Source organism: Ursus americanus, chromosome 7 (genome assembly GCF_024610735.1).
Source record: "Ursus americanus isolate L20-20 chromosome 7, mUrsAme1.1.p, whole genome shotgun sequence".
Taxonomy (NCBI): domain Eukaryota; kingdom Metazoa; phylum Chordata; class Mammalia; order Carnivora; family Ursidae; genus Ursus; species Ursus americanus.
Genome location: NC_142133.1, coordinates 23318312 through 23342616, shown reverse-complemented (window position 1 = coordinate 23342616; position 24305 = coordinate 23318312). Strand labels below are relative to the sequence as shown.

The window sequence follows — 24305 nt, the reverse complement described above, 5'->3', positions numbered from 1 at the left end:
ACAAATGTTTACTCAATGATCATATGTGTGAAACAATGTGGATTAGAAAGATCTATATCCCATCAAGAAGCTACAATCTAATTAGGGAAACAGGCCAAATTCATGAATTGTTAACAATAAACTTTTTTTAATTCCCCCTAAATGATCTAAAATGCAAAACTAACTTCTTTAATTTTCTATTTAAAGCTCTTCGATGACTGTTCTTTGCCTAAATAATAAATGCAAAATCCTTAGAAGGCCAGACAAAACCACCAAGTCTCATCTCCCATCACTCCAAAACCCAAACTTTGCACCCTTAACATACACCACTACTCGAATACCACCGAACATAACACACGCAGTGCTTCAAACTCCTGTACATTTGCTCAAGTGTTCCTAGAGTTTTTTGCCTTTACCCAGTCCTCTTCTCCCAACTATTTTTCAAGACATCACAAATGGCATTCTCCAAGAACTGCCATCCACTCCCAACTCCTGGGCTGGTTAGATCCCTTCCTCTGAACTCTTAAGATAGCACCACATGCCTTCCTTTATTATAAGACCTGCCACTTTAGATTTAAATTCCATTTACCTGCCTGTCTTCCCCACTAAATCATAAACTTCTCAACCACAAGGATTTTGTTTCATTCATCTTTCTATCCCCAGCTTCTGGCCCACAGAATAAACACTCAAAAAGTGTTTATTGAAATAAATGCTGATATCACAGGTTGTACAAAACTAATCTTTAAAGAATAGCACACTGACAACCAAAGTCATTGAAGTATTAACACTTATTTCAAGTGACACTGGGAAGTTACTTCCACTTCTACTGGCATCTTCTCTGTATAATACGGGGCAAACACACAATATAGCAGCAACTTAAACTGTTTCCAGTTAATTCTAAAACCAAATTAGTACATTACATATGTAGGAGGCTGAGGATTACTGCTTCCCTGTAAAATTACACAATCAGATGTATTACTACTGAGATGCAACCACTTTTGACATTTGGGGATAAAAAGAGCAATGCTTTTTTTTTTAAAGATTTTATTTATTTATTTGACAGAGCGAGAGTACACAAGCAGGGGGAGCAGCAGAGGGAGAGGGAGAAGCAGGCTCCCCTTGGAGCAGGAAGCCCAATGTGGGACTCGATGCCAGGACCCTGGGATCATGACCTGAGCCGAAGGCAGATGCTTAACCATCTGAGCCACCCAGGCGCCCAAGAGCAATGCTTTAATTTTTTTTCATTTTAGCATTTAGTCTCAGAGGGGAAATGAATCAAAAAGTGACATAATTCTTTTTTTTCTCCCAAAGGAGGTCAGAATTCCACATGCTTCATCCGTCTCAGAATTTTAAATTCTTAAAAAGATCACAAATTAAAATTATTTTGAACTTCTTTAGAAATTACGCATAAAATCAATACTTAAATACTATCTGAATTTTTATTAGGGCATAGTTTTGGTAATGAAAAGATCCAATGGTCAAACTAAAGTTTATCTTTACCAGATTCATGGACTCTTAGGGTTGAAAGGCCTCTTAAAAGGTCATCCAGGATAACTAACCATTTGATGGTTGAATTCCCCTCTATAACATCTCCATTAAGTTGCTGTCAAATCCATTTAAACACTGCTACCCTCTGGAGAACTCATTAGCTTCTGAGGTACGCTAACTTAACTGGGATACATTCTGCTATGGAGCACTTTCTTCATAGAAATTTGTCTGTGGCTTGTACCCACTGACCCTAGCTCTATGCCACTGAGCCTTACAAAACAAGTCTAAACCCTCCAACATAAGGCAGACGTTCAAATGATTGATGGATATTCCCACCCTACAAGTCCTGCCTGCTAAGCAACCATGGTATCAGTTGGGCATTCATTCATATGACATGGTTTCTAGCTCCTTTCCCATAGGTGGGTTCCAATTTGTCTCTGAGAACTGAATGAAGAATCTAAGCGTAAATGACCAGGGCCTGGAGGTCCTTTGCCCTCATTGGGAATATTATGCCACCTTAATATACTTCACTTGTTAGAAGATACCCCCCATTTTTGGTATATCTGAGAGTCGAGTGCTCAGTAAAGGCAAACAGGCCACTGGGTCGCCAGCTCTGGGCCTGCTGGAGTAACAGCATGCCCTCCCTTTGTGGTTAACTGTTTAGATCAGAAGCCGCATAGGCAAACCAACACCTCTCCTCCCCGGTCCCTGGGGGAAATTGTTGAAGCCCACCCAAACAGTGCACCTGACCAAGGAAAAAACGTGCAGGATAGGGTGAGAGACCCAACAGAGGATTGAAGTCTAATGATTTTCGGATGTGTGCTTGGGCCCAGGGAAAGGGGAGTCCCCGTCTTCAGTTCTGCGAAGGAGGACACTGGCGCAGTGACAGCAATATCTTCTACAAACCAGCTCTGAAAAGGCCAACAGGGGTAAAGACCTGAGAGAGGAGAGACAGTTCGTGGCGACCACTTTCCTGCCGATCTCTGGTGAGAGAGAGGCGAGAAAGAATTGTCGGTTCGGGATTTTGCTTTTACCTTCACATTTCTGCTCCACAAAGTCCAAGATGGGGATGGACCAGTCCGGGCCTCGCAGGAACCCAGCGATGCTCTCCACCACCCATTCCACCTCATCTTCTTCTTCCGCAGCCATCCCGCTCGGGGGCCGCCGCGGAATCCTAGGCCAGACCCCTGGAGCCTGCGTAAGGCCCTTGGGCCGCAGGGGGCCGAGACAAAATGGGAGAAGAAAGAGTGGTCCCCGCAATCGCCCTGCTACCTGGACGAAACCTACAAACCAGTTAACGTAAAATGGTCGCTATGGCAACAGGCGCAGCCGCCCCTGACAGCCTCCCGGAAGTGAAGACAGCTTCCCCGATCTCAGAGAGGCGCATTTGAAGAACGCTTCCGATTGGCTGGAAAAGGACCGTATCGGATCAAAAGATAGCCTTCCGCCCATTGGCCCGGAGTTGCTAGGGCTGAGAGCAAAAGTGTAGCCATTGGCTGGAGGCCCTAGCAGGACTCGATGTTCCCTCTTCGAAGTGCGTGGGAGTCAAGGCTTGGAAATGGCGCAGTGAGGTACCTGGAGTGACGGGTCCTACCCCTGTAAGGGCTTCAGAGGCTTGGGTTCACCGTTGTATACAATGCATGTCAGTGCCAACCATTTTCAAACCCACTGGGCCAGAAATCTTTGTTAATACAAGGGTTGTTTGAAAATACAAAGCCGAGCAGCGTAGCTCTGTAAGATTTGCTGATTGGCTTTATCTTTGCATCTCATAGCTCCAGGCGGGTCTTTTCACCTTTCACGGGTAGATAGAAACAACTAGAATTAGGAGATTTTCAAGGGCAAAATCGAACTTAATATTCATTTAAATAAATGTTAAATGGCCAAATCTTTATGTCAGACAACACTAACTCAAATTTTTAAATTAGGGTCCATTGTGGAATGGGTCTTCAGAGGTCACTGCCAAGGTGTTCGGTGACCCCAAATCTCTTCAAACAGCCTTATATATTGTTATACTAGGTATTGAAGATCTAATTGACTATTAATTCATGAATGAGGCCGCAACCTATCTGGCAAGTAGAAGAGAGCTCCAAAGGGCTACAGGAAAGGAAAGGTTTTTAAAGGCTTTTTAAAAGTTTTAAAGGTGTGGAAAAAAGGAAATTGTTAGCAAAATCCATTGTTTGAGGCAAGGTCACCCTCCTGAGGGGGACGGAAAGGGTTTATCGGTAGATTTCCTAATGCTGACCGAGAAATTCCCATGTTGACTGGTTAGAAGTTACGTTTCTAGGCAGAATGACAGGTTAGGTATTTTTTAAGTCTTGGTTTACTGGTTCTGGTCCTTAACCTAAGTGACCCCATTTTGGGCCTGTGGTTTTCTTTTTAACGATATATTTATGTAAATGAGATCATATTATATGTACAGTCAAGGAACTTTTCTCACTATGAGGTCACTTTTCGTGTGAAAATATAGAACTTCTTTTGCAGCTGCATAGTATTCTATAAACTACCATTTAGTCTATTTTTACTTTGTGTGTATATATATATACACACACAGTATCTTAGTGGATGCAGAAATGTGATCATTACTGTGCAGTCTTTTTCTCCCTCCCTGTTGTGGGTGTATGCTACCATTTTTTTCTAACAAACTGCTGAAATAAACATCTTGTGTGTCACTAAGAACTGTTGATTTTATGGACTATTCTAGGGGGTAGATTCCAGCAGAATTGCTAAATGAAAGCATAGATGTCTTGATTTATTCGACTAATCTTCAACTGCTAGATTAAATTACTTCAATGTTTAAAACTCATAAACAGTTCTGTAATGAACACACTTCACATAAATTTTTGAACCCAAATCTCATTATTTCCTTTGAATAAATTCCCAAATGGAAAATTACTGAACTTATTTTTAAAATTCTTTTGAAAAATGTCTTTGCCAATCTACTAGGTCAAAAATAAAACATAGTTTTACTTTGCATTTTTTAATTTGAAATTGAGCATTATTTGACATGGATTAGCCTTTGTTTTTGTTCCTGGGTTCTTTCCATATCCTTCAACCATTTTTTATTGGGAAGTTATTTTTTATTATTGATGTATAAGAGCTTTTTATACATGGGGCGCCTGGGTGGCACAGCGGTTGAGCGTCTGCCTTCGGCTCAGGGCGTGATCCCGGCGTTGTGGGATCGAGCCCCACATCAGGCTCCTCCGCTATGAGCCTGCTTCTTCCTCTCCCACTCACCCTGCTTGTGTTCCCTCTCTCGCTGGCTGTCTCTGTCTCTGTCAAATAAATAAATAAATAATCTTTAAAAAAAAAAAAAAAGCTTTTTATACAATATTATAAGAATTTTAACCCTTTGACACATGTTGCAGTGACATGCTTGTCTTTTGTCTTTTAATTTATTTCGTTGTGCCTTTTGCTATATGGAAGTTTTGTATTTTCCATGTAGACTTGAAATGGGAGATTATAAGTTAATTATTTTCCTTAGTGAATAGCTATGTTCCAAACACCACTTGCTGGAAATGGGTGTGATAAAGTGTTGTGGTTTTTTAATTACTGAGTAGAGGTAAAAGGAAAGAAGGATATCATCATTCTTAAGCCAACCTATTGTGACACCAGAGGTGGATTTCTGTAGTTTATTATTCTGTTTTTCTGTTTCCTAAACCAGCTTAAAATAGAAATCCCACTTGTGTTCTGCCAGTTTCCTCTTTTCATAAAGAAGTTGCTTGTATGGTTTCTAATGAGCCTAGAGGCCACAGAATGCTATTCAACTGCACTTGGCATTACTTGGCATTAGAGTCTTCATCTTCCGTGTCTTCCAAGTGCTTTCCCATTTCACTAGAAGCAGACAATAACTGGGATGCACAAGCTCTCCTTTGGTTTATTTTCTCGGCATTATTCCTGAATGTGGATAGTGTGGATTTCCTCAGGCCTTGAATTTTTCTCATTTATTTCAAAACCTTTAAGTGTTTCAACTTTCACCTCAAAATGTAAGGCTTTTCTTTTTATTCACTACTTGGGATTCTTAGCACCAGTATGCTCATACAGTTTTAACAAAATATATTCAACATGTTCATCATGAAATAACACAAACTCATCAGAACAATGCACGTACTTAGGGCAGCGCATGTGGGTGCGCTGGGGTAAGAGTAAGAAGACAATGTGGATGTGTGTTGTGCATTTTACCATAGGTTACTTTGTTCAGTCAAGTAGTGTTTTTCCAGTTTCACAGTAGTGCAAAGCATAGTCATCTCTTGAAGAATCACGACTTCTTATTTTGGCAGCTTTATTACTTTTTATCTCCTACATATAAACAGATTTTCGTATTGCAGGTATGTGTTGTAACAAGAGAGACCAAAATAGATTACATACACACATAAACATATATATATACTCTTCACACACAAATATATATATATGTATATATGTATGTATACACACACACACACACACATAAACATACACACCCCTACATTACTTTTACCATAGGGTTGATACGGGTTTAATTATAGAACACATAAAAAGCACTTGGGACCATGCTTAGTAGTTAGTAAATGCTCAATACATATTGGCTATTACTGTTATATATAGTGTAGTTTTTTTTTTTTAACATCTTGCAGTGTGGCGGTAAGAAACCATTCTTTTTATTTTGCCTTTCTCCTTCCCCTGCAAGTCATTTGTGTTCTTCATGACAGTTCTGCTGAAATCTGCTTCTTTCCATCCTCTGTATGGGAACTGAGCCTCTGCCTTATGAAAGGGTCCAATCTTCTTCTTTTTGAAGATTTGTTTACTTAGAGAGAGAGAGTGCATGCAAGCAAGGAGAGGGGCAGAGGGAGAGGGAGAGAGAGAATCCCAAGCAGACTCTGTGTTGAGGGTGGATCCCAATGTGGAGCTCGATTCCATGACCCCAAGATCATGTCCTGAGCTGAAACCAAGAGTGAGATCCTCAACTAACTGAGCCACCCAGGTGCCCCTATAAAGTCCAGTCTCAACAAGATGACTGCATTCCTTTAGGTTTTTCAGGGACCATGTGAGTAACAACTGCTCCCATTTGTGTAGTGCTTTGTAGTTTACATAGGGATTTATGTCTATTTGACTCAGTGCAACCTTGAAAGCTAAATAAAGACGGTATTAAGATTTTTCCCATCTTATAGGATTGCTAGGGTTGCTGCAACAAAGTACCACAGACGAGGTAGCTTAAATGACAGAATTTTATTTTCTCACACTTCTGGAGACTAGGAGTCTGAAATCAAGGTGTCAGTAAGGTTGGTTTCTCCTAAGGCCTCTCTCCTTGGCACGTGGATGCTGCCTTCTCATTGTGTCCACATGGTCTTCCCTCTTTACCCATCTGTATCTAAATTTCCTCTTCTTATAAGGACATCAGTTGAAGGGGAGTCAGAATATGATATCCTGAAATATGCCACTTTCAGAATATTGATTATTTTGAGCTGAAATGAAGGCAACTGAGAACTCTCTATTCTCTCGCCATCTGCATAAAAGTAGGGCATAAATTTCCAGGAGAGTACCAGGAAGAGGAGAGGTGAGGAGAGCACTCTTATCACTGCAGGCAAGGAGTCAATGCTGAGATGAGTTTGCATAAACAGACTTGACTAAAATAACCCTTAGCTTACATTAAAAGATCTTTGTCCCCCACACATATTTCCTATTCATTTTTGCCCAATTAATGCACTCAAGAAGCCCAAATCCCCCTTCCTTCGTCTAGTTACTTCTCCACAATTTATCACCTTCTGTTAAAAAGGTGATAAATTCTTCTTCTTTTTGAAGATTTACGTAAGCCCCCAAGTCTGTCTGCTCTTTGACTTTTTTCACTTCTTTTCTGTGAAGCCCCCATGCATATACAATTTTGTTGATACTTAAAGTTAGGTATTTTCTTATCCTGTTATTCTCTCCTGTTATTCTTTTGTCAGTTTAATTCTCAGGCCCCAGCTACTAAACCTAAGAAGGTAGGGGGAAAGGTTTTTCCTTCCCTCCATAGTCGTACTGGATTAGGGCTCCCCGCCTCAGAATGACCTCGTTTTAACTTAATTATCCCCATTTAAAGGCCCTATCTCCAAATACAGTCAAATTCTTGTGTAGGGGGTTAGGATTTCAACATATGAATTTGGGGAGAGCACAACTCAGCCCACAACAGATGGGAAAACTGAAACTTTTTGAGGTCCAATTTCTTGCCCAGGGTCAGAGCAAAGTCAGGGTTTACACATCCCTGTACTTGATACTTAAACAACAAGGTACTTTCCAACTTTCACTTTATAATATAGCACAGAAATTTTTCTATATCAGTGAAAATACATGATTCTTTTTAATGTTATCTAGTGTCTTAGCTCAGGCTGCTATGACAGAATACCAAAGACTAGGTGGCTTATAAACAACAGAAATTTATTTTTCACAGGTCTGGAGTCTGGGAAATCCAAAATCAGGATGTCAGCAGATGTGGTGTTTGGCAAGAGCGCACTTCCTGGTTCATAGATGGCTGTCTTCTAGCTGTGCCCTCACAGGTGTAAGTTACAAGGGTGTCCCTTTTATAAGACCACTAATCACCTACTAAAAGGCCCACCTCCTAATACCATCACATTAGGGGTTAGGATTTCAACATATGAGTTTTAGGGACAGAAAAACAGCTACTTTCCCCTTGTATAAACATAACACAATTTAGTTAAACAATCCCGTATTGACCTAGGCGGTTTCTTGCACTATTTAAAAAATAATTCTACAGTGAGCATCCTTGTAACTAAGTCTTTGCACCTAATCTTTATCATTTTGTGAAGACAAATTTCTAGAAGTAGAATTGCTAAATCACACCATATGCAGTTTTTAAAGACATTTGTACCCATGAAGGTTTTTTTAAGAGAAAGTATTGTGCATTCTGCAATAATCACAGTTAAATGCTAAGTAATTCTTATCCTTTACATCCATGAGTCTACACATCCATACATGTGCACAAATATATCCCAGATACTTTGGAAATTGCCAGTTTAATCAAAGTATGACCAGAGAAAAGTGAGTTCTGGAGGAAGCAGACTCTTTAATCTCACAAATATATCTCCAACACAATGCTTGGTGCTAAGAGACCCACAGTGAGTATTTGATGAACATGTGAATATTGATGAGAACATATAGTGCCTCATGTTTGCCTAAAAATAATCCATTTCTTTTTTCTGACCCTGGGAGTGAGAGTAAAGGCATGACTACTGGCAGAGCAGGTTTGTTGTTTTTTTTTTAATGTTAACGAAACATGCTTGCCATTCTAGATCAAATGGTTTAGTTATTATTAGCAATAGGCTTCAAAATACCTGTGCAATAGAAATGTCATCTTCATATATAATTTATAGAACATGTAAAACATCACTAATGAACTATCTAATTGCTACTCCAAATGGTATGATTTCAAGTAAAGTGAGAGGGGGAAAAAGGTCACTGCTTTAATTCTATAAATTGCTTTTATCCTGGCTATAGAACGACTTTTTAGAAGTTCTAAATTATAGGTTATTTGCAAATATCTTTTCTTGATTATTTGGTGTATGTAACAGCAAAGGGATGGAGGAGGTTTCCATGGGTTGGCAAATAAAAAATTACCCGCCGTATCTTCAAATTCTCCGATGAATCCTTAGATTTTTATTGCATGTGCAGATGTGGCATCACAGAATTTTCATTCTCCTTTCAGTGTCTTTTGTTTTCTGCTCCTCATAATCTATAAAATATCCAGCAGCTAGATATAAAATAGCAGCAAAGAAAGGGTGCCTGGGTGGCTCAGTTAGTTAAGCATCTGACTCTTGATCTCAGCTCAAGTCTTGATCTCAGGTTGTGAGTTCAAGCCCCATGTTAGGCTGGGTGTGGTGTCTGCCTAAGAAAAAGTTTTTAAAATAAAATAGCAGCAAAGAAATAACGAAAACACAATGACTTCAAATCATGGCTAAATATATACATTTGGTATAAATTGGCCATAGCTTAAAAACCTTTCTTTATTAATGGAGTGCATACTATGTGCCAACCACTGTGCTAGACGCTCAGAATAAAGAGCTCTGGATCTGGTACCTTCTAAATTCCGAGTGCATGACAGATTGCTTATTTTCATTTCATCTCTAAATGTTCAGGGTCTTTTCGTGGCATTTGTTCTTTTTATTTCACCTCCCTTTCTTTATTCATTATTGGGTTTTTTGTTCACTCTTTTACTTGTGTGTGTGTAAATATTTTTCATATCTTTTTTCCCTTCTCTTTCCTTCTACCTTTTATTACCTACTAAGCTGACTCTTATATTTGTCTCCTATGTGTTTTCTCACCTATTTTTCTGTTTTGTTTTCTTCTATTACTGGCTTTTGGGGAGGGTAACTAATTTATAGACCATGTTTATAGTGTTTTATATCTGGTTTTTGTTCTCTTAAAATCAGCTGCAGTCTAGGTTAATGGCCTCTAAATTTTTTTGACCAGATGATCCATCAGTAAAAATTTTTTGAGTACTCCCCTTAATATACAAATATATATTTACTAATGAGCTACATAGATGTACATACATATATATGAATATACACAATTGTATAATAGGCAATTTAAAAACAAAACTTGAAAAAAAATTGAAATTAACAAAGGGTGAGATAAAAATATATAGGTTGAAATTCTAATACTTTTTCCCTGAGTGCCAGTGGATCATCTAGTGCACCCACTGTGGAAGCCCCTAGTTTGGATTTGATAAACTTATAGTTTGGTCTTCTCTCATTGTAAGGAAGCCATTGAGCAACCTGTTTGTTCTATTCCCTTTTGGAATATTATGGGAGGAAAGAGTAAAGACAATTTTGAGAGTCATCTTTGGAGCCCAGCACATTGAAATCAAAATTCTCAGACAAAAAGAGTAATAAATGCCTCTTGTACCTTCAGAATAGGTAGAACCATCCTATCTGGGAACCATGCTGATGTGGGAGGCAGTAGGGAATTAGCTTAATAATGGAACATTTCTTAAGGATGGCAGGGAAACTTTCTTTTATTTATTCATTTAAAAATTGTATCTTTATTGCTTTTTCTGTTGGAAAAGTAATATATGTGCATTGAAAAAAGCGCAAACATTATAGAACTATACAATGAAGAAAGTGAAAGTCTCCTATTTTTCCTACCACCTAAAGAAAACCACTGTAATTGTGTGGTTATTGGCCTCCAGATTTTTTAAATGCACATGTTAACATGTATTATTGTCTTCTTCAACCAAAATGAGACCATTCCTATTTATACAACAGTTTTTACTTCATTTTCCAAGACTATCTTTCAATAGTAATACAAAGAAATTGTTCTTTTACATGGATGCATAGTATTCCGTTATATAGGGATATCTCTTTATTTTGTTTATGCTCATGCCCAATATTTTGCTCTTATAAACAATGCTACAATAAACAATAGTATACATGTAATTCTGCATTCTTGCCTGAGTAGTTTCAGAAAAGAGAAGTGAAATTCCAGGTGTAAGGATATGAAACATTTGTGGAATATTAAAATTTTCTATCGGTACTACCAAATTGCCCTGCAAAAGGAATACCAACTGATACTCCCACCAAAAGATTTGTGTGTTTATTTTTCCACACCTTTTCAGCACTAAAAACTATTAGTGTTTTTGTGATTTTTCGTAATGTGAAAGCTAAAAAATATTTACTTGTTTTTTAAATTTTATTTATTTGAGAAAGAGAGTGAGCATAAGCATAGGGAATGGCAGAGGGAGAGGGAGAAGCAGGGGGCTCGGGCTCCATCCCAGGACCCCTATGATCATGACGTGAGCCGAAGGCAGACCCTTAACCAAATGAGCCACCCAAGCACCTCATTTACTTGTTTTAATTTGCCTATGTTTTATTGTTAATGAGATTGTGGATTCTTTCATATATTCACCAGCCATTTATATTTGTGAGAGCAAAGATTCTTTGTTTTGTTTCCTTTTATTGTTCAAATTTGCAAATATATACAAAAGAACCACCATGCTTCAACAGTTATTAACATTTTTGCCAAACTCAAACACCATGTCATTTCATGTAAGAGTGCTTTTAAGTAAGACTGGAGGATATCATTTAGTGCCCTTTGACCCAGGCCCTCACCTCTAATTCCTTGGCTAACCAGAAAAACTGTGAACTAAAGGAGTAATGAGAGCCAACCCTAGGTGTCCTGCCGCAGTGAAAACCAAGTTACTGATGCAGGCCACCAGATGGCAGACCACGGGGAAAAAGAAAAAGGGGAGGAAGAAATCTAAACCTACCAAGACCCAGCTCCAGGATGACCAAGTGTTACAGAACTTGGTTTCCTGTTAGTATTGGGGGGGGGGGGGGAAGATTAGTCAGAGGCATTGTTTTAAACCATAGTAATGTGCTTAATTATCTGATAGTAATGTGGTTTATTATGTGATGTATTTTATTAGATAAAATATCGTTTATGTTTTTCCCCTATAAAGGTTATTACCATTCTAAAGGCCTCCAAAAATAATGTCTTAATTGGAATTGCACCAAACCTATAAGTTAATTTGATAAAAAAATCAAGATCTTTGTATTTCTTTTTCTCATGAAAGAACATGATGCTCTCCCCACTTATTTAGGCCTCCATTTGTATCCCTTAGTAAGGATTGCAGTTTTCCTTATAAAGATCATGCATATCATTCATTAAGAATTTTACTGGGGGAGGGCGCGCCTGGGTGGCTCAGCCTGTTAAGCGTCTGCCGTAGGCTCAGGTCATGGTCTTAGGGTCCCGGGATCGAGTCTCAGGGTCCCGGGATTGAGCCCCACGTCAGGCTCCTTGACCGGGTGGGGAGCCTGCTTCTCCTCTGCCTGCCGCTCCTCGCCCCCCCCCCCCCGCCCCCACGCTTGTGCACAGTCTCTGTCAAATAAATAAATAAATAAATCTTAAAAAAAAAAGAATTTTACTTGGGGTGGGTTTATTTTACGTATATTCTAACCGGATTTTGATGATTTTACAGAAATATATTGGTATTTGCAGATTAAATTTTAATTTCGTTTTTTATTAAAGTAGCTATAAGTTAGTTCTTTCTAGTTTTCTTGCTTTGCAATTATGTAATCTGAAAAATACCATATTGTATTTGCCTTTCCACTGTTTATTTCTATTTCTATTTCATGTGTCATTATATTGGCTAAAAATGACATAAAAATGTAAAAACTTAATAGTAATGATAAAATATAGCTTTATTACATATAATTGAGTTATTTGGAAAAGATACTCATGTTTATTTTAAATTTATATAATGGCATGTTTTTATTAAGAATATAAATGGGTATTAAATTTCATCCAGTGGCCTTTCAACATCTGATAGGATCACGTACTTTTTCTTATTTAATCAATTTATGTGGTTATTTTATTAATGTTTCCTTACATTGCCAGTGTTTTGTGTCTAATATTCATAAGTAAGTTTTGTCTGTAAATTTTGGGGGAGTGTCATATCTTTATTGGATTGTAGTGTTAGAGCTATATTTAGCTCATAAAAGAATTGGATAACATCCAATAATTTTCTGTGTTTTATGTTCCAGAATAAATATATAATGATTTTTATCTGTTTTATTATTATTGTGTTCCCAAGGCAGTTCTGGAAAGAATGCTATTTTTAAAATTTAAAAATGAAAATAAAGAAATGCTTGTATTACAGTAGAGGCGTTTTTACAATTCAGAACCTTAAAGAGCTAAAATAAAGGTTATTTTCCCCACCCCAACATGTTAAAGAAATGCCTGCCAAACCCATTATAAAAGATTATCTCTGTCTGGGTGTGCTACGGGTTACACTATTACATAAAGCAGACAAAATCCTTTATTTTTCTCAGCTGTTCTGCTCAGTCATGGAAAGAATAAAATTATGCCTAGTGATTCAGCATCTGAAATGTTATACCAAGTCAAAAGTTGCTGCCTATATAGTTTTCACAAGAAGCTATTGGATTTCTCAGGTTCTGGTATGATAATAATATTCCAAGGAAGTCTTTCTTGGTTGGGGGTGGGAAGCACTAAAGAATTTGACCCTTGTTTTATCTAGCTGTATGACCTGCCTCTGGAAGTAAGTCATGGCTTGTATAATAAAAAAGTAGTCGTGGTAAACTTCTCCATGAATAATATTGATAAAACTTCATTATGACCCTTCTCATGACCAGTCACAACATTGTTCAACAGAACTTTCTGGCATGATGGAAGTGTTCTGTGTGTGCAATGCATACCTGTGTCTGTTGTGGCTCCGAGGACTTAAAATGTGGCTAATGCCAATGAGGAACTGAATTTTTACTTTTATTTAATTGTAATTAATTTAAATTTAAGTAGCCACAAGAGGCTAGTGGTTACCATACTGGACAACGCAGCTTCAAAGCATGAAATTGAATGAGTGTAGATACATTAAGGACCCAGAATGTTTCCAGCACGAAACATTTCCCTATTGTGCATAAATAAATTTCACTTGCCAGTATTTTGACAACTGAAAATCAGTATCGGTCTCTGCTCTCTCCTCCAAAATCACTTATGCTTGCATTTAAAAAGTTGGTTTAATACTTTTCTCCTGTCTGAGACACCTTTTCCCATTCTGAGAAGTCTCTGTTTTTCCTCTCACTGGCATTTTGCTATTGTTGCTGCTCTTTGTTCACATGCTTTCAGCTCTGCTGTTAGGTGTCTTTGTAATTTCACATCTGAATTTTTGTTAGTTTCTTTAAATAAAGCAATTGGGTTTAAATACTGACATGAACATGGATATGACATGTATAATGATGGATAATTATATCAATAAACCGGGCATGGGTAAAAAAGAGTGATCAAGAAGAGTTGGCAAAAAATGTAATGAAAACTTAAGAATAGAATTGGCACTTTAGTATGGAAATTGCAGCCATATCATTGAACTCCTTTTCAAAGATGAAGCCATTTCACTGAATCCATTACTGTAATTACACTTTAAACTTGCTAAAAATGTGTATCGGTATACACCAGTTTTACACGTAGTCTCCACACCCCGCTCCATTATTATTAAAATTTTAAGATTTGGTGGTTACATTATTGTAGCAGTACTGCATTGAGTTGCTTCTTGCATTTCTGTAGGAGCAATCTGAACATATATTGGAAACTTTTTATGGTTCCAAACGACCTAATAGGATCAATGAATTATTTCAGTGAATTATCTTTTCATTAACAGATTGCAAAGTATTATTTTTAGAGAGGTTGAGACAACGATTCATTCGAAGATAAAGCTTCATCATTTAATAAATTAATTCATCATTCAAGTCGTGATCTTCAGCAGTTGAGAATAATGGTAGCTACCTAAATATAAAAAACCAAAAGCTAGTTTTTAATGAAATTACCTGTGGCTAGAATCCAAATACTGAAAACACTGAAATATTAGACTGCCTGGGTACTTAAAAAAAGACCCCAAGTTTCTATCAAGATCCTGAGACTGGTGGTGGAGGCCAACTCTCAGAGGGATGAGAGAGGTGGCAAACTCTTCAGGAAGGAGCAGAAACAAAATGCTACACCTCACTCGGATCAGTAACTGAGATTAGCCCAACATTTTGATAAAATATAATCTTATTCCCTGGGTCCCCCCTGACTCACAAATTTAAGTTTGCATTGTATCTTAGGAAAAGTTTTGCTAACAAAATAATGGCATGAACACAAGAAATAACAAAAAACACGAGACGATTCTTTTTATCTGTTTTTGCATGATTACCTCATTTTAAAAATGAATGTAATGTAAGATCATTTTTTATGATAGCTAATAATATTAGCTATTTTTGCCTGTTCGTTATTTCAGGTAAACTTCAGAATTATCTTGCTAAGTTCTCCCAGAAGTATTTTTATTAGGATTTTGCCTAATAACTTGAAGTATATTAATTAATTGGTGGGGGAAATGACAGTATTAAAATATTAGTCTTCTGAAATATAACTCTTCTTGTACTTAATATCTTTCAGGAAAGTCCTCTCATTTTCTTCATATTAGTGATATATTTTTCATTAAAGGTCATTAACATATATTCATGTCTGCTGCTACTGTAAATCAGGATTCCTTTTTAATTATGTATTTCAAACTGGGTATTGTTGGTACATATGAATGTTATTTCAATTTTATATATTTCCATCCATTTTACCCAAACTTTTAAAGTATTCTATATTTCTCTCCCTGAAATGGAAGTTTCTTTTGTTGTCTATTCTTTTTTTTAAGATTTTATTCTTAAGTACTACACCCAGCGTGGGACTCGAACTTATGACCTGGAGATCAAGAGTCGCATGCTCTACTGACTGAGCCAGCTGGGCACCCCTTGTTTTCTATTTACTTAATCAAAATAGAACCTACTCATTTCATACATGTCATGTTTATTACAGTTTGAGACTTACTAGGGTTGGGAGCACTGGCCTATCACGTGTAGACAGAAGGCTCTTTCTAGCAGATTTAGGATAACAAAGGCAAATCGTACTCCAGAATATCTACAGATCAACTTAGAAATAGTAATTTCTGAGGTGTCTGGGTGGCTTAGTCAGTTAAATATTCTACTCTTGATTTCAGCTCAGGTCATGATCTTAGGATCCTGGGATAGAGCCCCATGTCAGGCTCCCTAGCCAGCAGGGAGTATGCTTGTCTCCCTTTCCCTCTGCTCGCTCTCTCTGTCTCTCTCTTTCAAATAAGTCTTTAAAAATAAAGATTTAAAAAAAGAAATAGCAATTTCTGCTTAGACATTCAAGGATGCATAGGGAAGATTTTGTTAGAGAAAAAATTACCCTACGGGTGTTCAGAATTTGTTGCCATGAACTTCTGAAGCTTTTGAAGATGTTACTGTTATGTTGATGTGTTGGCAATAAAGTAGGCATTTAATTTAATTGAATGAATGAATATCTGTAGCACTTTGTATGCCCTGAGGATATAGTGATGAGCAAAAATAAAGCTTAAGGGATGATAAGACATTAAATGCTCACCCAGATAAATGCATCATCTGGTCCTGGAGTGGAGAATTTGAGGAATCCAGAAATTGTGGCAGCCACAGGAACCCCTTCAATTTGACCTTAACCACCCACAGGAAATCTAATCCTAATTAATGCTTTTTCTTTTAGGATTTCCCATCTGAAATCCCTGATCTGTGAAACAAAGGCTGGAAATAGACTTTAAGACTGTCCTACTGGACACATTTGTCAAACAGATGAAGAACTAGGTAAGACAGCCCCTAAACCACCACTCCAAATTCAGTTAGATAACTAAACTTTCTCTTGCCTGACCAACTTTGTCCCCCACTTGCAAATTATGAAATATTCTCAATGACTTTTCAAGGAACTACCAGAGCCTGAGACCTCATTCTGCAGCATCTCTGAACAGCAGATCAACCTAGCTATTTATATTGCACATTGGCCAAGGACTTTTCACTTGCCCGTAGCCACTGTTCAGAGTGTCCAGACCACACACTGGGTATATCTCAACTGTACCCTTGAAATGGGACTCAGTTGAACTCCATGATCCATTGCTTTTGGGTGGAGCTCCATGTGCCTAGGACTAGGAAGTGCCTAAAACCTACCTGATAACATATATAGTCAGTCCAATTAGTCCAGTCAGGAAAACAGAAACCACTGTACATAGTTCAAACAGATAAGGGATTTAATTCTGGAAAATGGTTACAAACGTGTTGTAAGGGCTAGAGGAGAAAGGGAGAGAAAGAAAGGAATGTCGTCCAGAGATGAGCAAGCTGCTACCACCACTCAGCCTGGAGCCCTCCAGCTGCATGTGCTGCCAGAAAGTTACTGTGTGGCCCATGTTAACTCCACCTTCACAGAAGGGGCTCCCCATGGCCAGTGCCAATCTGCCATTGAGACTCTTCTACCACTGGGACCAGACTAGAATGGCTTATTCTTTTCTCCCACCAGTGACTCCCATTGGCCACATCTGACTGGAAGCCAGTGGGTAAAGGATTTGGGGAATGGAGTTATAGGCTTCCAGCCCCTGCAATTACAGACTACAGAAGGGAGAGTGTGGCATTGTGCCAACAGAAAGAAAAAAACAAACAAACCTGGCACAATAACATCATTTAGGTAGACATTTATCATTTTTAATCATTTCTGTTTGGGGGAAAATTACTTCTGAATGGATTGGATAAGTGTAAAGGACTAATCACTTTCTGATTATTTCCTGAGAGATCTTGCTGTTGAGGCTTATTAAAGTGGCCATAGCACAAGACAGCTAGGGAGCCAAGGGTGGTGGAGAAAGGGAAGAATGGACAGGACAGAACAGGTCCAGGGGCAGACATCTGGATAATTAATCTGAGAGGCCAGCATGCATTTTGAAAAAGACTCCACCTTTCTAATGAGAAAACATTTTGCCTCTAAAATTGAGGACTGAGGTAGAAGAACAACAATAAAAACCTTTTCTTTTGTCTGAGTAGCAAGAGCCAATGAGTTTCATAAGAAGAAAAAAATCTAGCTTACTAATTATATGTAAAATCTCCTTTAAAATAGAACAAAAATGAGTCACCAAAAATACAAAAGCTACATACGTTAGCATCCTTGCATGTGTTTCGATAACTAAGTAGAACAGCATAACACAGTTATGTCCCCAAATTAGCTCCCTTTCATACTCCCACCCAGGGATATCCACTAGCATTTGTAAAAAGCTCACATTACCATCAGTTGATACCTGATGTGGAATTTTTTAAACTTCTTTGTATTTCCTCCACCCTCACTCTGATTCACAAAATGCTTTGTTGGAGTTTACTGGGATTTTGTGGCTTCTCTGACTCAAAAATGAGTTCATTCCTATTTTGTTAGTTGGCACAGAAAACATTCAATGAGCAATGCTGAGCAGGATGATATTCTATGAGTAAATATGTATAGATCATTTCAAAGATTGTTTTGAAAATTCTTTTTAGTAAAGTACATTTAATTTTTAGAATCTTGGGAACTTAAAACATTAGCCTTTAAAATGAACTTTGTCTGCTCCTCGCCAGAGTGTATAAATGGGAGTATAGATACCTTAAGTTAATGACTATATTTTGTGGGGTACCAATCTGAAATGTTGTTCTAGAGACTTATGTCAGAATTATGAAATATTTTAGAATTATAAAAGTTGGAATGGGTTTCTGGAACTACTTTTTTTTAAGCTGCCACTTGCTGTCATCATGAAATACTATTATAACCAATGAAAATTAATATAAAAATAATAAAGTAAGTGTATATATATATATGTGCATTTAAATTTTTCACGTGATAAAAAGAAGAATATTTTGGTCAGGTATTTATGTTTATGCACAATGCTCTCCCAGTTCTTATGGAACTGAAGTAGTCGATTCATTTAATAATTAATCCTCCTAGGAAAATACTGGAAAGGTAAAAGCAGTGGATCAAGTTATATTGGTTTGTGTAACTTAAACTTTCCCCTCTCTCCTCTTCAAGGTAGTAGGGTGAACATTCAAGACACATGCCTAGAGTGCTTTCACACACTACCAGTACTTACTTGCATTCAGGCCATCTGCACAGGTGTGGCTATACTGTTTGTTCAGACAATGAAACACATCCATACCCATTGTGGTAGGTAGAATAATGGTCCTCAAAGCGTCCACTCCCTCCACCTCTAGAACTTGTGAAAGTGTTACCTAACATGGCATAAAGGACTTTGCAGATGTGATTAAGAATCTTGAAATTAGATTTTTTAGATTATCCAGTGAGCTCAGTCTAATCACATGGCTCTTTACAAGCAAACTTTTTCCCAGCTAGGATCAGAGAAAGATGAGACTATGGAAGAAGAGTTAGAGGGAGATAAAATGTTGATGGCTTCGAAGACAGAGGAAGAGGCCACAAGTCAAGTAATGTGGGCAGCCGCTAGAAGTTGAAAAAGGCAAGGAAACAGAATCTGCCTTAGAGCCTCTGGGAGGCTCTATTGACACCTTGATTTCAGTTCAGTGAGACATGAGCCTGATTGGTGACCTATAAAACTATAAGATAACAAATTTGTGTTGTTTAAGCCACTAGATTTGTGGCAATTTGTTATTGCAGCAATAGAAAACTGATTATACATAAAGCCACTGCCGTAAGCCCACTTGCTGCCTTGGCCATCCTGCCCTTGCACTGGGACTCTTAAGCCAGGAACAAAAGGGGACACCCCGGCATAGCAGAGTTCCCTAGAGCCCTGTTCTGACACTGCATCCAGCTTTTAGTTCTGACGGGCCTGTGTCCGAGCTTTACCAGTGTGAAATGTTTTGACCATAACTTTTGATTACAGGGACCTAAATCAGTGACTTTCAAACTTTTTTGACTCCAACCCACCTACAGTAAGATATACATTTTGATGTCAACCTGATATACACACAATTCACACACACGCACGCACACACACACAATTATATAACTCAAAACCCATGTTTCATGACACAGTGCTAATCTTTACTACATGCTCTGTACTCTGATATTTTCAATTCTATTCTCTTCCTTTTTTTTTTTTTTTTTTTTTGAGAGAGAGAGAGAGTGCATGCGGACCTCAAGAGGGAGGGAGGGGCAGACGGACAGGGAGGGAGAAAATCTTAAGCAGGGTTCACATTCAGCACTGAGTGCAACGCGGGACTCCATATCATACCCCTGAGATCAGGACCTGAGCCTGGTTAAGTATCACTTAACCAACTGAGCCACCAGGCACCCCTATTCTCTTCCAGTTTTTAATGTAAATTGCAATCCACTAAACTGATTTCATGATTCATTAGGCTGCAACCCTGGACTGAAAAACACTGACCTAAATAATGACAACTCTATGGTCAGGATGTAGAATTTCTGCTGGAGAATACATTCTGTTTTATTTTAAAGGAAGCATAAACATGTGTTCAGAACTTAATTTGTTCCTATATGTAACTTTAATTTGTTATTGCTATTTATTAATGTACCAAAAACATATTGGTTTTCTGAAAGTAAACATCAAACCCATGATAGTTTATAGTCAGTAAGAGAGAAGGACCACAACAGGGAGAAACAATTTTTAAATGAATAGTCACTGGGTACATGTATTTAGTGTTCTGTTTTCTATGTTGCATCTCTCTCCTTTTTTTCCTTATTGCTATTTATAGCAACAGCATTATTTCAAACACTTATAGTTTGTTTCAGTATCCCTGAACTTAGAGGTCCTGGAGGAGTTTACACATGCATTTAAAATCATATTTGTTACAATTCAACCAGCTTTTCTAGGTGTTGGTAGCAAAAGGGTTTGAAGATTGTGATACATTAGTTAGCTTTCACTAGGTTATGAAAAACAACCACCCAACTCCCGGTGGCTTATGACAGCAAAGTTTTATTACTCAATCACCGCACATATTGGCTAAGCTCTGTTCTGGGATCTTCATTCTGGGTTGTAGACTGAAGGAGCAGCCCTCTATATGAGACACACTGGTTCATGGCTAAACCCTGGGATGTTTCTTAAAGCTTCTGCTCAGATGGGGGGGCATACATCACTTCCACATACATTCCACAGACAAAGCAAGTCATAAGGCTAAACTTGACGGCCATGCAGTGGTGAACACAATCCATTTATAGGCAGAGCAACAGATAATAGGGAACAATGGTATAATCTAGGCCTGTGTTCGCTCCCATGATGCTGCAACCAGAAGGGTTTATCCTTGCATCTCTGTCAATTCAAAACTCTATTTTATTGTTGGATTATATCTGAGATTTACCATTATAGCATTTATGCTTCCCTTTTTAATGTATCTTCAATCACGCTATAATGTTGTTTGTCTCCCTTAATGCTTTTTGCTATAAAATCAGTTGTGCTGATCATGTTTTTATAGGCCACACATGGCTCTGGCTACCATGGCTTATAATAACATTAGGAAAACAGTGTTTTTCTAGCTTAGCCTACACTCACAGCAATGCAAGACCCCATCTCTCTCTCAAGCCTCACCAGGCACTGCATGTGCTTCTGCAAGGAGTCCAGTGGTGCCCAGGAGGATCCCTCCAGGGGCCTGTGCAGCCTTCCTAGCCTGCTGAGAAGAGAGCAGTGTTCCCTCCCACCTCCAGATGTCTACAGAGCACAGCTGCTTTGCACAGCTCACACCTTCAGAGGCTCCAGGGATTTCACTCTTTTCGAAATTAATAGCCATCCTTCCCCAGGGCTTTGGCTCAAGTTTCTAGTTGCTGGGACACCACTGGATAGAGAATAATATGATTAATACTCAAAATTACTCTGACAGCCAAACCTTCTATTTCAATAAAGCTTCTCTCTCCCTCTCCCTTTCCCCTCTCTCCCAGCCCCTCCCCCCTCCTCCTCTGCTGTGGATGCTTGTTTATCCTCCAGTAACCAACTCTACCCTGGAAGCTGTGAAACTGATAACATTTAAACATCAGGTTTTTATTATGCTGGTACAGGCACTATGAATTGTAGGCCATTCCCCTTGCTTTATTAAAATTTTCTTCTTTTAAAAACTCGATAATCACACATGGGAAAAATCAATAATATAATAGGGCTTTTAATGAAAACCATTGTCTACTGCCCCATCCTCTCCCACCCCTAATTCGATTTCCCAAAAGGAACCACTTTTAATTGTTTCTGTTTCAAGGTTTTTTAGTGGTTACTTCCCTAGTTCTAAATAAGGGGCCTTTCCTGCTATCTCTTGATTTATTGGTAAATCAGTACATTAGGTGAGCAGATTAATGCCCCTATTAAAGTTGGCATTTATTTTTTCTCTAGTAACCCATATTTAAGTTTTCCCTGTTTGTTTCATAGGCTGCTTCTAAAAATTGAAAACTACTGACAATAACAACAATGTAAATATTGTAACTACGTAAATATTGTTGATAGAAATATTAGATACTAAGATTTCATTTTCCTCTCCACAGGGACCCTTAGAGATCATGTAAAAAAAAAAAAGACTGCTCAGATTTAAAATACCAGTTTTACTTGGCTGGTTTGATTTTATATTTCTATCTCTTTTCACTTAGGCTGAAAATCTTGGCTTCAATGATAATAACATAACAATCAGTACCTAGAGCTCTGTTACTCTCTTTTCCCCAAAAGTTTATTTTCAAAAATGTCAAACCTACAAAAAAAGCTGAAAAAAATAGTACAATAAATGTCTGCACATCTTTTATCTAGATTCATAAATGGTTAAAAAATTGCCACATTTGCTTTATTTCGCTTTTGTTTTTGCTGAGTCATTTGGAAGCACATTGCAGACAGCTTGACAATTCACCACTTGCATTTTCTCCTACAACAAGGACATTTTCTTACAAAACCGCGATCCCATTATCAGACCCAAGGAATTTAATATTAACATACTGTGACATGACCCATATCCAGATTTCCCCAGTTATCCCCCAAAATGTCCTTTGTAGCTTCTTTCTATCTAGAATTCGATCAAGCTCATTCATTACATGTAACAGAAATACCTCTTTAGTCTCCTTTGTTGTTCCTTGCTTTTTTTTGGATGGGGGAGAGAGGGTGTTCAGTACATTTGACACTTTTGCAGAGTACAGGCAATTGCTCTGTAGAAGAATGCCCTACATTCTGGATTTATCTAAGTCCTTCATCATGATTAGATTCTGAAGATTAAACATTTTTTGTAAGAATATCCAGTAGAAGTATGCACTTCCCATCGCATCACATCAGAAGACACAAAATGCCAGTTCATCTCATTGGTGATGATGCTAATGATCATCTTCTTCAGATGGTAGCAGCTAGAATTTCTCCAGTGCAAAGGTATCCTTCCCCTTTGTAAAAAAGTCTATGGGGTGACTCTTCAAGACAATGTAAATCTCCTGTTCCCCAATCACCTTTGACTTGATGGTTTTAGCATCTCTTGATGACCCTTGCTTGAATCCGTTACACTGAGGTTTTATTTATTTATTTATTCATTTACTTAAACATTTTGTTTATTCATTTGAGAGAGAGAAAGAGAGCACAAGGTGGTGGCGGGGGCGGGGGGGGGGGTGAGGAGGGACAGAGGGAGAGGGAGAAGCAGACTCCTTGCCAAGAAGTGAGCGTGAAGTGAGCAGAAGTCCCAGGACTCTGAAAACATGACCTGAGCCGAAGGCAGATGCTTAATGGACTGAGCCATCCAGGCTCCCCTAAACCGAGATTTTTTTTTTTTAAGATTTTATTTATTTATTTGTTTGGGGGGGGAGGGAGAGAGAGCATGCACAAGCAGGGGGAGCGGCAGGCAGATGGAGAAGTAGGCTCCCAGCTGAGCAAGGAGCCTGATGTGGGACTTGATCCCAGGACCCTGGGATCATGACCTAAGCTAAAGGCAGATGCTTAACCGACTGAGCCACCCAGATGTCCCTCCCCTACACTGAGATTTTAAAATGATAATTTTTTAAATCATTCTTTCATAATGACTGCATAGTATACCAGCCTTTAGAATTGTATCATAATTTATTTATTAGTCCCCTATTGATGGATATTTAGGTGGTTTCCGGTATTTTGCTTTTACAAACAATGCTGCAAAGAACACCCTGGTATCTGTATGCAAATGTGCAACTATAATTGTTAGATGAATTCCAGGAAGAAAATTTGCTCAAATTTGGGACAACTCCAGAGAGTCATTCCTGCTCCAGAACTCCCCATAGGATGACTGAGGCCTCAGCTGAAACTTCACTAGGTCAGCTTTTCCACTGTCCAGTCCTATCTTCCTCACTTCCTCAGAGGTATCTCTCTAGTAAACTTCTGCGTGCAACTTCCCCCTAGGAATTTGTATGTCGGGAACTTAGAGTAAAACAGTGTTCTACCAGAGGTGGCACTAGCCTCCAGTAGTTGTGACATTTACAACATAATTATAGACTATTTATTTGTTTAAAAAGCCAGGTCATTTGTTCTGTAGAATTTTCCATATTCTGGATTTGGGTGATTGTGTCCCCGTGTGTATTCTTATTTCTGATACTTTCTG

The 24305-nt window shown here is 38.3% G+C and overlaps 1 protein-coding gene and 1 long non-coding RNA gene across 3 annotated transcripts in view; one reads left to right on the top strand and one right to left on the bottom strand.

Moving 5' to 3' along the window:
- Positions 1-2847, bottom strand: part of CFAP36 (cilia and flagella associated protein 36) — a 28734-nt gene extending 25887 nt beyond the window's left edge. Inside the window, exon 1 of the mRNA XM_045788005.2 lies at positions 2502-2847. Within this exon, the coding sequence (XP_045643961.1) occupies positions 2502-2616 (115 nt within the window). The 5' untranslated portion in view covers positions 2617-2847. The remainder of the gene's footprint in view (positions 1-2501) is intronic.
- An 84-nt stretch (positions 2848-2931) lies between these two features.
- Positions 2932-24305, top strand: part of LOC123785941 (uncharacterized) — a 57492-nt gene continuing 36118 nt past the window's right edge. The window contains exons 1-3 of one of the 2 annotated variants that reach the window (XR_006777825.2): positions 2932-3038; positions 7871-7978; positions 16516-16613. This is a non-coding gene — a long non-coding RNA (uncharacterized LOC123785941). Of the gene's footprint in view, positions 3066-7870; positions 7979-16515; positions 16614-24305 lie in introns of both variants that reach the window. The other variant, XR_006777826.2, reaches the window with a different exon arrangement.